General features: G+C 27.6%; 1 protein-coding gene across 1 annotated transcript in view; it reads left to right on the forward strand.

Annotated features, from left to right (window-relative positions):
- Positions 1 to 13517, forward strand: part of LOC100206283 (uncharacterized) — a 156928-nt gene that overhangs the window by 26318 nt on the left and 117093 nt on the right. Inside the window, exon 4 of the mRNA XM_065805859.1 lies at positions 4377 to 4841. Within this exon, the coding sequence (XP_065661931.1) occupies positions 4377 to 4841 (465 nt within the window). The remainder of the gene's footprint in view (positions 1 to 4376; positions 4842 to 13517) is intronic.

Raw genomic sequence — 13517 nt, forward strand, 5'->3', positions numbered from 1 at the left:
CAGATCCAACTATATTTACAATACGCTTTTGCACTTTTTTAAAAGAGAAAAAGTATCATTCAAAGATCCGCTCCAGATATAGCAACAGTATTCCATACAAGAATGAATTGGAGATTTACAGAAATAAAGAAAAGAATCCAGAGTAAGAAAATTGCTAGCACAATTAAGAAATACAACCTTAGCAGATGCTAATTTTGCAATCAATTTGATATATGGTTTCCAAGAAAGATTGGAAGTAAGAGTTAATCCAAGAAGATGTAATGAAGATGACTCATTGAGTACATTTCTGATCATAAATATAGGAAGATCTAGATTAATGCGATAATGATTAGCTAGAAAAAATTGATTTTTATACGAGTTAAAATTCACCAGCCACAGGATATGAAGAAGAGTGCCATCCATTGAGTACAACTTTTATACTACGATTGGTAAGGAAGGACTCAATAATCTTAAGGATGTTACCTGATCCACTGTAAGAGGAGAGCTTTTGGAGAATTATTATCATATGAAAAGCATTTACATAATCAAAAGCATAATATATTTAATTAGTATTTCCTGTATTAAAATAAATTCATCAATTACAATAGTTGCCCATAGTAACCATAGGAACATTACATATTTTTTTGTATATAGTAATTTTGCTAAATAAATTTGTTAAATAATTTTAACAAAAATTTTAAAAAATATTTTAAATATAAATAAAATAGTTATAAATTTAATTGAATGGAAACTGTAGCAACATCTGTAATATCCAATGGCATAGCAAGGATCAATACTAATAATCAAGCATAGTGGGTATTCCCTTCAAAAATGGAATTACAATAAAACATTAAAAAAAAGCATATGTATGCTTAAAAAAAATCAACTTAAGATTATTTTGTTGGACTTATGTACATATAAAACATTAATCAATTCTTTTATGGTAATCCTTTAAGACAAACTGCATTCAATTTTCTTTTAGCCGAGCTTGAAAACTGCTGTACTACTTCTGTAGTTATTTTTTTTTAAACAATACTTAATTCTTCCAATTAATTTTTGAACATTTTTGGTTTCCCACTTTTCCTTGTAGCCTAAATCATTCAAATAACTCCAAAAGTCTTTGATTGGTCTATATTAGGACAGTTAGCAGGGTTATCATTCTTAAGAACATAATTAAGACTTTCACTCTCTGGCAAAGCAATGACATTTTTGGCATAATAAGCCAAAGTCAAACTCAGGCCAAAAAGTGTAATTTTTATCACGCATGAACAAAATCAAAATATTTTCAATGCAATTTTTTTTGTATTAATAATAACAGAATAGACAATAGATTTCTTGATTACTGGTTAGTCATACCTTTGGGACTAATTGCGAGCCATATCAATACTTTCCAAATTTAGCTTTTCTTTTGTTTTTGAGGTCTGGAGAAGCATTCTTAGGGTCACTGGAGTAACACCCATCATTCCCAAACACTATATTTCTATTGACTCTCAATGACTATATTTGATGTTTGTCTTTGTTTTTAACAATTTATAAGTGCGTGTGGTTGAAATTTTGAATTTTTTTGCTCTTTTTCTAATAATTGATTTGAGATTGTTGTCAAAAGAAGCAGCGAGCTGGTAGCTCGCAAAAGCAAAAGAAGCAGCGAGCTGGTAGACTTTACTTATTATTTTTGTGTTGTTTCTTATCAAAATATTTTTATATTTTCTGCATTCACTTTCAAATCTTTAATTATACATTATACAGATGTTTTTGGAACATTTTCCGTTTTAAAATGATTGAAAGTTTTTTCAACTTTAAAATGAAACAGTTTTAAATTAAAAAGTTTTTCTTATGAAATATTATTTTTATAGAGCTTGTACATGCATTTTCTTACATCAACTTTTTTTGAGCTCATTTTTATAACTAAAGAAAAATTATTTTTGATTAATACATTTTTTTTTGTAATTACATATTGTGTCATATGTTATTGTTTTAACATTTACACATAAGCCATTGCCCTTTGTGGAGCTATTTTTTAAGAATCACCCATTAGATCTACCTACAGTAACAATATACAGATTTTGAAAGTAGTGCAAGTGAGGAAGAAAGTTTTATTTAAATCCTAAACATTTTTTATAGTTACATGGCATCATGATTTTTTGTAGTTAAAAGTATTTTAAAATGAAGAAAAATTTTATTTCAAAAATTAAATAAGTGATTAAAATTAAATTGTAAAAATTTAAACTTAAATTATTCTAATACCATTCAAAATTAATAAATTATATAAAATATTTTTTTTCCAAGAAAAAGTGTATACTTTACTTTGGAGATATAATTCAACTTGATAAACCAAACTTTTCCCTGTCACTTCATCATGTTGCAAAATAATTTGAACGAAAAAATTGAATGAAAAGATCAACTTAAAAACCCTTTAAATGAAAAAACTAATTATACTTGAATTTTTAATAGTATGCTGGATCAAGAAGCAATAAATAAGAAAAAGTGTGGCACTTAATAAATTTAGTGTTGTTTGAATTTACTTGTTTATTTTTTTGGTTTGATCTCACTCATTTAGTTTATAGATAAAAAATTAGTTCTAAATCATTGTTTGTTAATTTTTTTAATATATGTTGTTTTTCCATCACATCCATTACATAACAAAATATAAATAACATTTTTCGATTTACAAAACATCAATGTTTTAATGTTCTATACTGTACCCAATGATGTGGTAAAATGGTTGACGAACTAAAGGTACATAGTGCATAGCTTAAAATTTTTTAATGTACATTTTAAAATCTTGCATTCGCTGTTTAAGAAGGCTGGTTCTTTATTAAATTTTGATGTACTAATTGTTCAAAATAATATTTGTTTAGTGCTGTGATAAAATAATATATATATTAATAATATATATATATATATATATATATATATATATATATATATATATATATATATATATATGTATATATATATATACATATATATATATATATATATATATATATATATATATATATATATATATATATACATATATATATATATACATATATATATATAATATATATATATATATATATATATATATATTTATATATATATATATATACACATATATGTATTATATATATATGTATATATGTATATGTGTGTATATATATATGTATATGTATATATATATATATATGTATATATAAATATATATGTATGCATATATACTCTTAGATGCATATATACTCTTGCATATATATATACTCTTGCATATATGTACTTGTATGCATATATCCTCTTGCATATATGTATATATATATGTATATATATGTGTATATATATGTATATATATGTATATATATATGTGTATATATATATGTATATATATATGTATATATATATGTATATATATATATATATATATATATATATATATATATATATATATATATATATATATATATATATATGTATGTATGTATATATACTCTTGCATGCTCGATTTTAGGCTTTAACCATAAAATGTCAGTTTTGGAATTTAAAAAAAAAAAAATTATTTTATAGACCAGAAAAACCATTTTTTTATTTTTATTATTATTTGATAGACTGCTGTTTTTTACCACAGACTGTATATCTAAGCCCTTTACTATAAGTATACATATATATATATATATATATATATATATATATATATATATATATATATATATATATATATATATATATATATATATATATATATATATATATATATATATATATATATATATATATATTAAGTTCAGAAAGTAAACAAACTTAAAAATCTTATTAAATATAGTGTAAAAGACTACTTGGTCTATGATTTTTGTAAAAAATTTTCTTTATTCTTGATTTATATTTTCTTTTAAGCATATTTTTTTTTAAGCATATTTTTTTTTTAATTTAGTTAAAAAAATTTCTTGTATTAAAAGTATTATTTTTAAAAAGAAACAAGTTCATTTGCAGTTATTGCTACAATTTGATAAAGGTTTTGGAATCTTTTATTCATATAGTATATATCTATACATATCTATAGTATACATATCTATACATATCTATAGTATATATATCTATACCTATCTATAGTATACATATCTATACATATCTATAGTATATATATCTATACATATCTATAGTATACATATCTATACATATCTATAGTATGCATATCTATACATATCTATAGTATATATTATTGATTGACTGTTATCTAGCTCATAAAAGTTCATAAACGTTTTTTGTTTGTATTTATTGTTATACATAATTTTTGATTAGCCATTTTTGAAAAAATTTATTTAAAAAAAAAAATCAAGTATTGGTCTCTTTAGGTAAAAAGACTCAATGTAAACCATTTTTAATAATAGAATATTTGTTAGATTTATAAAAAATTTTTATTTTAGAAAATTCTATCGATTGAATGGAAGGAAGATACAGAAATTGTGAAAATAGAGCTTAAAAAAATGTTGAGTTTATCAATTAGTTTTTTAAAGGCCGAAGTACCAGACCATTTTAAGACCATACAATCTATTATGGAAACTATGAGTACCTTAGATAAACCTTGGGTCATAAAAGCCGTAAAAACATTAAAAACAGTAGAAAATTCAACATCTTTGATTGAGACTGCATCAGAATGTTCATCGTGGCAAAATGTTAATGTATCTTGGCTCGCTAATGTAGAGTTATTTCAACCTACTCTGTTACCTGTTATGAAGGTACCTAGTAATAAGTCAGGTGGTGTTTATAAAAATCCTGAAGAATACTTTGAAATTGTGATGCGACTGTGGATAGGTTTAACTTTCAATGATGGGAATTCTAACCTTAACCCAAGATGTCATCATAAATTTGGAGAGAAAGAATGTGGAGAAGTAATTATATATTTTCATTTTAATATTTAATAATATTTTTTTGTAACTTGAAAATAAATATTAAACACTTATAAATTTTATTGTTATTATTGTTTATTTTATGCTGTAGATAACCAGCATTGATTGCAAAATTAAGATATTATGCATGCATTGCATAAAATTAAAAGAAAAGAATAAAGTTCTAGTTTTGAAAATTAAAGGGTTTCTCTCAACTTTTTAGTTGTTTTTAAACACCATATTGATGTAATTTTTTAAACAAATCATTACATCCTTCTATCTTCTTGACTATTCACAACTTTGATATATATGAAGATATTAATATGCTAATAGTATTTGATATATATGAAGATAATAACTTACCAGTATTATTTGATACATATGAAGGTGTTAACTTACCTCTACTTAGTATTTGATGCATATAAAGAAATATAATCTTACCAGTATTCATTGATACATATGAAGGTGTTAACTTACATCTACTTAGTATTTGCTGCATATAAAGATATTATCTTACCAGTATTAATTGATACATTTGAAGGTGTTGACTTAACTAGAAGAGCATTTTTTATTATCATCAGAGAAAAGAGATTTATAGTTCATAAAATCTTTTATGTTTATATAGGATTTCAAAAAAGTTCAAAAATATTTTACACTCTTATTTATTACTTTACTAGTGATGACTAAAATATCTTTCTTTTAGAAAATTTTAAAATGGGTTGTTGGGAGCTCTTTTTTTATTTTTTTAAATTTATTTTGATAATTGTTACACTACACTAATTATTCTTTAATAAATATCATTGTGTTGCCAATTAAAACTTAAACATTCAATTATTACTTTTGATAATTAATTTATAATAGTTTTAATTACCTTTTCTCACATTCCTAAAATAATGGTTGCTTGGCTACCATTTTATTTTTATTTTTTACCTTTTGGATCTCAAATTTTTGCTTTAAAAAAAACCTTATATAGCATTCAGAATTTGTTGTTTCATTTTTAGAAAGTACTTATAGTGTTCCTCTGCCCTGTTTGGGCCGAGAAACACCATAAGTACTAAAGGAACCCCAAATTATACTTGCGCACAATGTTTGACAATTCTTTGCATGTATTTGAGATTAAATTGTTTAGAACCATGGGGGCAATGGGCTCACAAGTTGGCCACTACCTGTAAAAAAAAAATTGCTTTTCTCCAATCTCATTGACGGTAGACCATTGTTCAATCTTTATGCCTAATAGCAAATAAAATTTCTTCTTTAATCATAACGGTCGCAAGCAATGTTTTTTTGTTGACACGCAACAAAGTAAGGCTCTTTTTATGCCTAACTTAAACTGCTCTAACAGAGACTTTTTTACAAGTAAAACATTCATTTATTACTTTTTTTGTTGTTTTTTTCATTTCTGTGGCAGGAACACTATAGATTCATCCTAAAAATAAAACAATAAACTTTTAAAGTGTTTAAAGCAAAAACCTTTGGAACTTTTTGAAATTTCTTTATTCAATAAACTTGGATTTAAAACATTACTCTACAATACTTCATAAACAAAGAGCAGACAACTAAATAATAAATAAATCCTAAAACCTAACATTTTGTTAAAGAACTTTTTTCTCCCTTTAATCTTTTGAAAAAATAAAGACAAAATAATAAAATTTCATGTCCACATAAATTTCTGTAGTTTTAGACTATAATTTCTGTAGTGTTAATTTATATATATATTTTTTTACTAGTTGCAGTTTTGCACAACAAAATGAGAAATTTGAAATTTAAATGGTAATGTTAAACAAAAGAAAATATAAAGATTACTAAGTTTACTTTTATATTTATTTCACTGAGTAGTTAATAAAAATTGTAGTTTGCATACTAACTTAAAAGAATCCTACTTTTTGCTGACTTACTAACTTAAAGAAATTATTAAGGACAAAAAGCCTTTACCAAAATTTGTAAAGCGATATGCACTCATAATAGTATAAAATTGAAATACTTTAAACATTAAAACAAGTGTCTTATGCAGAATTTAAATATTCCCTATAAAAAGTTTTTAACAAAAACTTATTTATATGCAAAATAAACATTTTGCATTGTTTTGTATTTAAATAAATTATTTAAAAATAAAGTTTCTGATCCTTTTTTTAATTTACCTTTAAGTTGCAATTTAATTTTATAGGTTGCTTTAAAATTATTTTTTATTTTTATTTTAACATGTTCTCATATTTATTAGTAATTTTTGTCTGATGCTAAGCTCCATTGTTCCCACTATCTTTTATCTTATCTCAAAAATTAAGCTCTGGATTTCTGGCTTTCATGAGTCTGATCTTATTACTTCTCCCATTTCTTAATTAAACTATTTTATGGCTTGTGCTCCAGACAACATTTCTGTTATAGTTTTATAAAGTTATTCACAAGAACTCTATTCAATTCTCTCTAAAGTATTTGTATAAGTGCTTGACTGGATCTTGTTTTTCTGCCTTCTAGAAAATGGCATGTTCTGACTCCTCCAACTATCGTCTGATCAGTCTTCTCTCATATTAGCAAGGCCTTTGGGACTTTGAACAAATTTATAACATCTCATCTTGAGCCTAATAACTTACTCTCTGATAATAATTATGGTTTTCAATCTTCTTATTCTGACCTGTTGCTGGCTTGCTAACTGCTGTGACTAAAAGATTCTATTGTGCATCTGATGGAGGCAAGTGCTATTGCTCTTGATATTCAGCAAGCTAGTTTTCTTTATAAGTTTCTCAATATTTTCGCTATATATTCTGTATTTGGGAAAATTTTTAAGATTATCAAATCATTTCCTTCTAACTGCTTTATTAAGGTCATCCTTGAAGGCCAGCATTCTTCTTAATTTCCAGTAACTTCTAGAGTACCTCAAGGTTCTATCATGTGTTCTGTCCTGTGTTGTTTTTTATCTACATTAATAATCTTACTGACAATCTTACATCTAAAGTTCTATTTGCTGACAACTCTATACTCTGTGATTCCGACTTTGCAGCCCTGGAAATATATTTATAGTTTAAAATAGATAACATTCAATCTTCAAACTGGATGCTTACATAATATTTCAAATCTAAAGTAGTACTTTATGAGATAAATATTTGTTATGATGTTACTCCTTATTATAAACACCCGTCACCTAAAATTAAGTTTTTTTTTTTATTGGCTGAGTTCATACCAGTTTCAAAAAAGTTGCATTTACAAGCATAAAGCAGAAACCAAGACAGAAATATTAAATTTAAAATATGGCTGGAATTTGATCACTGGCTCGAATTAGGTTTTATAACTTGTTTATGTTAACTTGGCAATTTTATAACCTTTGTCCGGTTAATGCTACATTAAACTAGGTTTATAGTTTAAGTATCAGTGAAAGGTACAAAGTTTTTAAAAAAGATTGGTATTTATTAACAACTTTATACTCCTGTTTTGACAAGTCTTCTCTTTTCGGTTGTGTATCATATGCAGCTGATCTGGAATCTGATCTCACTTCTGTAACAGATTGAGTCTTGCAGTAACTTGTAAATTTTAATTCCAGAAAAACTCAGTTATTTACTGAAAACAACTATTGCAATCCTGTCAACATTCATATATCAATGAATGGCAACCCTCTCACTGTTTCCTCTTTTTTACGTCTTCTTGTACTGTCCTCTCATGGAATCCATATATCCAGCCTCCTCATCTGTAGTGGCCTTCTGGGCCTTGGGGAGGTGAAATAAAAAAAAAAAAAAAAAAAAAAAAAAAAAAATATATATATATACAATTTATTGCAAGTTAACATCTCTTTATTGTGCTTGCCATTTTCACAAATCTCTTATTCTATTTTCTACCTCTACAAATCTTTTGTTCGCGTCTGTATGGAATACTGTTGTCATATTTGTACTGTTTCTTCTAATAATGCTTTTTTTCTTCGAGAAAAGGTCCGAAAAAGCATTGTAAATATAGTCAGACCTGCTTTTTCTGCAAAATTTTTAACAAATATTATCATGCTTGCTCAAAGGTATCTAGTTCATTCAATCTTGTTCATGCTTGACTCATTATTCAGCAGTCACATTATTTTATTTATTTCTGTCCCAGCATCCCTTAAATCTTTTACTTGTCAAGTTTCTACCCCCACACTTCAACCCTTTAGAACTTTCTCCCATCTTCATGTTTTCATGACTCATACAACCTACAACCTTTCAAGTCTTCTGTCAACCAACTTAATAAACTATAAACTTCTTCTTTCAGTTTTACCAACTAGTTTTCAATGGCGCTTCATTTTTTAAGAAAATTTAAGGCAATTTCAAATAATTTTTTGAAAAAGGCATGGATTTAATATATTAGAGCATGTTTGAAAATTAAAGACTTAAGCAAGGCGTCTTCAAAATGTGCAGATACTAAATTTACTAATTGAGTAAGTAATTGTGAACCTCAAATCTATGTCTTCCACAGCCAAATTGTGTATTATGTGGTTGGTTTTTCGAGTGGTAATTTAGACAATCTATTGAGTTGATGCATTAAATGATAAATCATGATATATCAATATCAAAATATACCATGAACATTCGTGTTAGGTATCTTCAATCATGCAATTATTTTTTCATACTTCAATTGTCTGTTCATACTTGAATTTTTTATTTTCTATATGTTCGAAATTGTCATTGCGTACATATTGCAAGTGATGTTGTAGCTATAGTCTAAGTAAATAATGAATGAATGTATATTAATGATTTAATGTATATTGAACATTTAATGTATATTTAATGTATATTGCCCATTTAAGAAATTTTCCTATTGGTTAACGACAAACCATCACCAATGCAACTTGTGGTTCTTTAGTGTGTTGTGAGCATAATGTGCATTTATGCATTTATAAGAAATATGCCTACATAAGCTTGCTTCAAATGGTGCATCTGGCAATGTTTTTGAGATTATCAAATCCTTTCTTTTTTTACCGCTTTATTAAATTCATACTCAAAGGTCAACACTATTTTTTGTTTCCAGTAACTTCTGGAAACAAAAAATAGTGGGGTACCTCAAGGGTCTATCCTTGGTTCTGTTTTGTTTCTTATCTACATTAATGACTTTTCTGACAACTTTACATCTAAAGTAGTTCTATTGCTGACAACTCAATTTTATACTTCTGTCTTGACAAAAAGTCTTCCGTTTTGAATTGCTTAGAACAGACAGCTGATATTGAATCTGATCTTGCTTCTCTAACAGATTGGGGCTTGCAGTGGCTTGTGAACTTTAATTCCAGAAAAACTCAGTTATTTACTTACTACAAGTAATTATACAACAATGACTTGTTAAGAAATAGTATCAGCATTCCTTTTTTATGACTGGAATTACAATATTTCAGGGCGGAATGCCGGCATTTTTTTTTTCTTTTTTTTAAGATACTGACTGTAAATTAAATCAAAAAATCATAATCCTACAGGGCATTGAAGAACAATAGATAAACTTAGGTAAACAAATACAGTTTTCTAAACAAACACAATGTAATTTTATTTGCAGTAATCAATTATGTAAGGATTTCTGGAGGTTTAAGAATATTGTGGTGCAAAAAGAGTTGCTATCAAGTTTTGGACAATAAAATAGCTCTTTTTTATCAAAAATGTTACCTGTCTCTGAGAATAATCTCATTTTAAATGTCACTTAAGTTTTAAATATTTAAAAAATATAGGATGCCTAATACAATAAATATTTTTAAAAAAGTAACATCAGCACAACACTCTCCAATAGGTCATTATTATACAATACCAAAAAAGAGGGACCAAGAACTGATCTCTCTGGGACACCACTAATTCTTTTTATTCTGATGTATTTCTTCTTAATTTGACTCCTTGCTGCCTCATCTAACCATGCTTTAATCCATGTAAGAAGCTGACTATGAATATTACATGCATAATGTTTATGTAGTAGTCTTTTGTGAGGCAATATCAAAGGCTTTTTCAAAGTTTGTAAAAATGACACCAACATGGTATCCTTGATGTAAAGCCTAATGTAAACCTTGATGTAAAAACAAACCCATGTTGTGTATTCGAGATAATACCTGTGGCTACGCAGAGATGCATGATAACCTTCCGAACAATTGTTTCCATTACTTTTCTAGGAGTTGATAATAACAAGACAAGTCTGTAGTTTGAAGCCAGCAGCCTAGAGTCTTTCTTAAAAACTGGCGTGAAATTTATTTCTCTCTATCAATCAGGCACATTGCTTGTGCTAAGTGAAAGATCATAGATTATTGCCAAATGTAAAGCCATATTTGAGGAGTAATTTCAGAGGACTCTTGGGTGAGTGCCATCAAATCCAGTGACTTTATTTGATCAATTGCTTTAAGTATCTTTTTGATATGCTCATGATTGAAAGAATGATCTGAGAATTTTTTTGCTTTGCTTTTTTGATGTTGTTCTTTAAATATGGTAGTCTATCTGATGGTTCCACAACATAAAACAAATGAAAGAAATTATTTAAAACATTGAAAATAGATTCGCCTTTAGTTATGATTATTCCATCATTGTTTTTCAAAACATGGATATATTTTTGCATTTCCGTTTTTCTCACATAAAAGTGGTATATTTTTGGGATTAATTTTGCTTTTTGAACAATGGTCTCTTCATATTCAAAAACTAAGAAGAATAAGATCTACTTCTCTATAATTTTTTTTACTGTTATACTAGCTGCTTTATAGTTTAATTTTCATTTGTTGTTAGAAAATTGTCCAGCAGGTTTTTGTTTGGTCCAGGGGTCTCATTTTAGTGGATCAGCTTTTATATCATTTGTCATCCAAGGTTCATAATACAAAATAAATTAGTTGTTGTTATATATCGAACACAGACTAAATTATATTCTTGAATTAAAATTTCATAACAATTATTTGCTGATAAGCCAGCAAACAAGTTACTCCAGTTTATTGACTAGAAATATTCATATATTTTCTCAAAATTCAAATATATCTTGGCAAATTATTGTTGGATAAATCTTGATCAGTACTTGCAATTACATATTCACACATGATCATAAAGTGAGCGTGACCTTGTGGTGTATGGCCAAGACGTGCATCTGCATCAAGTACAAAAACATGTTTTGGCTTACCTGTGATAAGAAGATCGATGGTAATTTTTGTCTCTTTCTCGATTGAATTTCGATTGTTAGAAAAGTTTTTTCAAATGTTAGAACTTAATTAGTTGCATAAGGTGATTATCACCTTTAAACGCTTTAAAGTAAAATATCCAAATCCACATATCTGATGTGACTTTAATTGAAATAACCACATACCACCATACTTAAGGGCTAAGACTTAAGGGGTAAGCTGGCTCTATCTGTTGACCATCTTTGCACCACATCTTTATCTATCAGGCTGTCATAGTTATATTTATAATAAATTGTTTCCAATTTAGGATGTTGAAGCAGGATCTTCTTGATCCATTGCATGGGTTTTGCTTGTGTCTCTGTTTTTATGACAGTATGAGGATACAGCTCTAAAACTCAGTTTTATGGTTTTGAGGCCGGCTAATTAGGTTTCCAAAACTCTGTGGTAGCTCTCAGAGAGGCTGATTCCATCAAAAGCTGTAAAATGTTAGAATATTAACAGAGCTGTGTTGCACATGAATGGTGACTCTTTTTGGACTTTTGGTGCAGATTGTTGAGGCCACATTTGGAGCCCCTTTATTATTGCTTAGTTTTTATTAATAGTATTGAGGCAACTTAAAAAATGACTAAAGTATCAAAAACTATAAAACACAAAAAGCCATCATCATTGTCATTACCATTATCAAACCAAAGCATCGTCATTGACTAATATTTGTGGCCTTTGAAGTAACTTTTCTTCTGTTGAGTCTCATCTCTTGCAGATTTAACCAGACCTACTTGCTCTTTGTAAGACTAATTTGAGTTCAGCCATCTCACCTTGTGATCATAGTAATGATGGTTATCTTCTTTTAGATCGTAAAAACTCCAATGGCCACATGCTTTAGCTGGGCATTTACATTTGTGAGAATTCACCTATTTGTCAGTAAACTAGGTTTGAATCCACAGACTATTCTTTTATGTGCTTTCGTTTAGCACCACTTCACTCCATCACCTTTCTCTTTGTTCTATATCGCTCTCCTTTATCTTAAGACTGCACCTTTTTTGGTATCATTTCTGATCCAATTGACCAAACCCTTTCTCTTTATCCTTCAGTCAATATCATTGTTTTTTGTGACTTAAATGCTCATCACACTGAATGGCTTGGCTCTAGTGTCAGTGACTCTGCAGACGTTCACAACTTTTGCCATTTAAAATCTCTAACACAAATAGTCAATTTTTTAACTTGCTTTCCAAACAATCCAAATCATTTACCTTCTCTACTCGATTTATGTCTTGTTTCTGATCCTAGTCAATGCTCAGTTTCTCCACATTCACCCTTAGGTTCTTATGATCACGGTTTGATCTCTTTAAAACTATCATTTCATTCTTCTTCATCATCTGAATCCTCTTATTGTCATACCTCTTGTAACTAGCTTATAGCTGACTGGGACTTTTGTGATGGCCTTTGGGTAGAAATCTTTTGTTTTCTTGGTGATAATTGTGATTCTTATGTAATTACTTGGATTCAGGCTGACATAAAATCTTTATTCCCTCTTGACAATTCTACCAAGCCATACTCTTCTCCATTGGTTTCCTTTCATTGTGCTGCTACAATTTCCAATCCTAATC

The sequence above is a fragment of the Hydra vulgaris genome, chromosome 09 (assembly GCF_038396675.1).
Source record: "Hydra vulgaris chromosome 09, alternate assembly HydraT2T_AEP".
Classification (NCBI taxonomy): Eukaryota; Metazoa; Cnidaria; class Hydrozoa; order Anthoathecata; family Hydridae; genus Hydra; species Hydra vulgaris.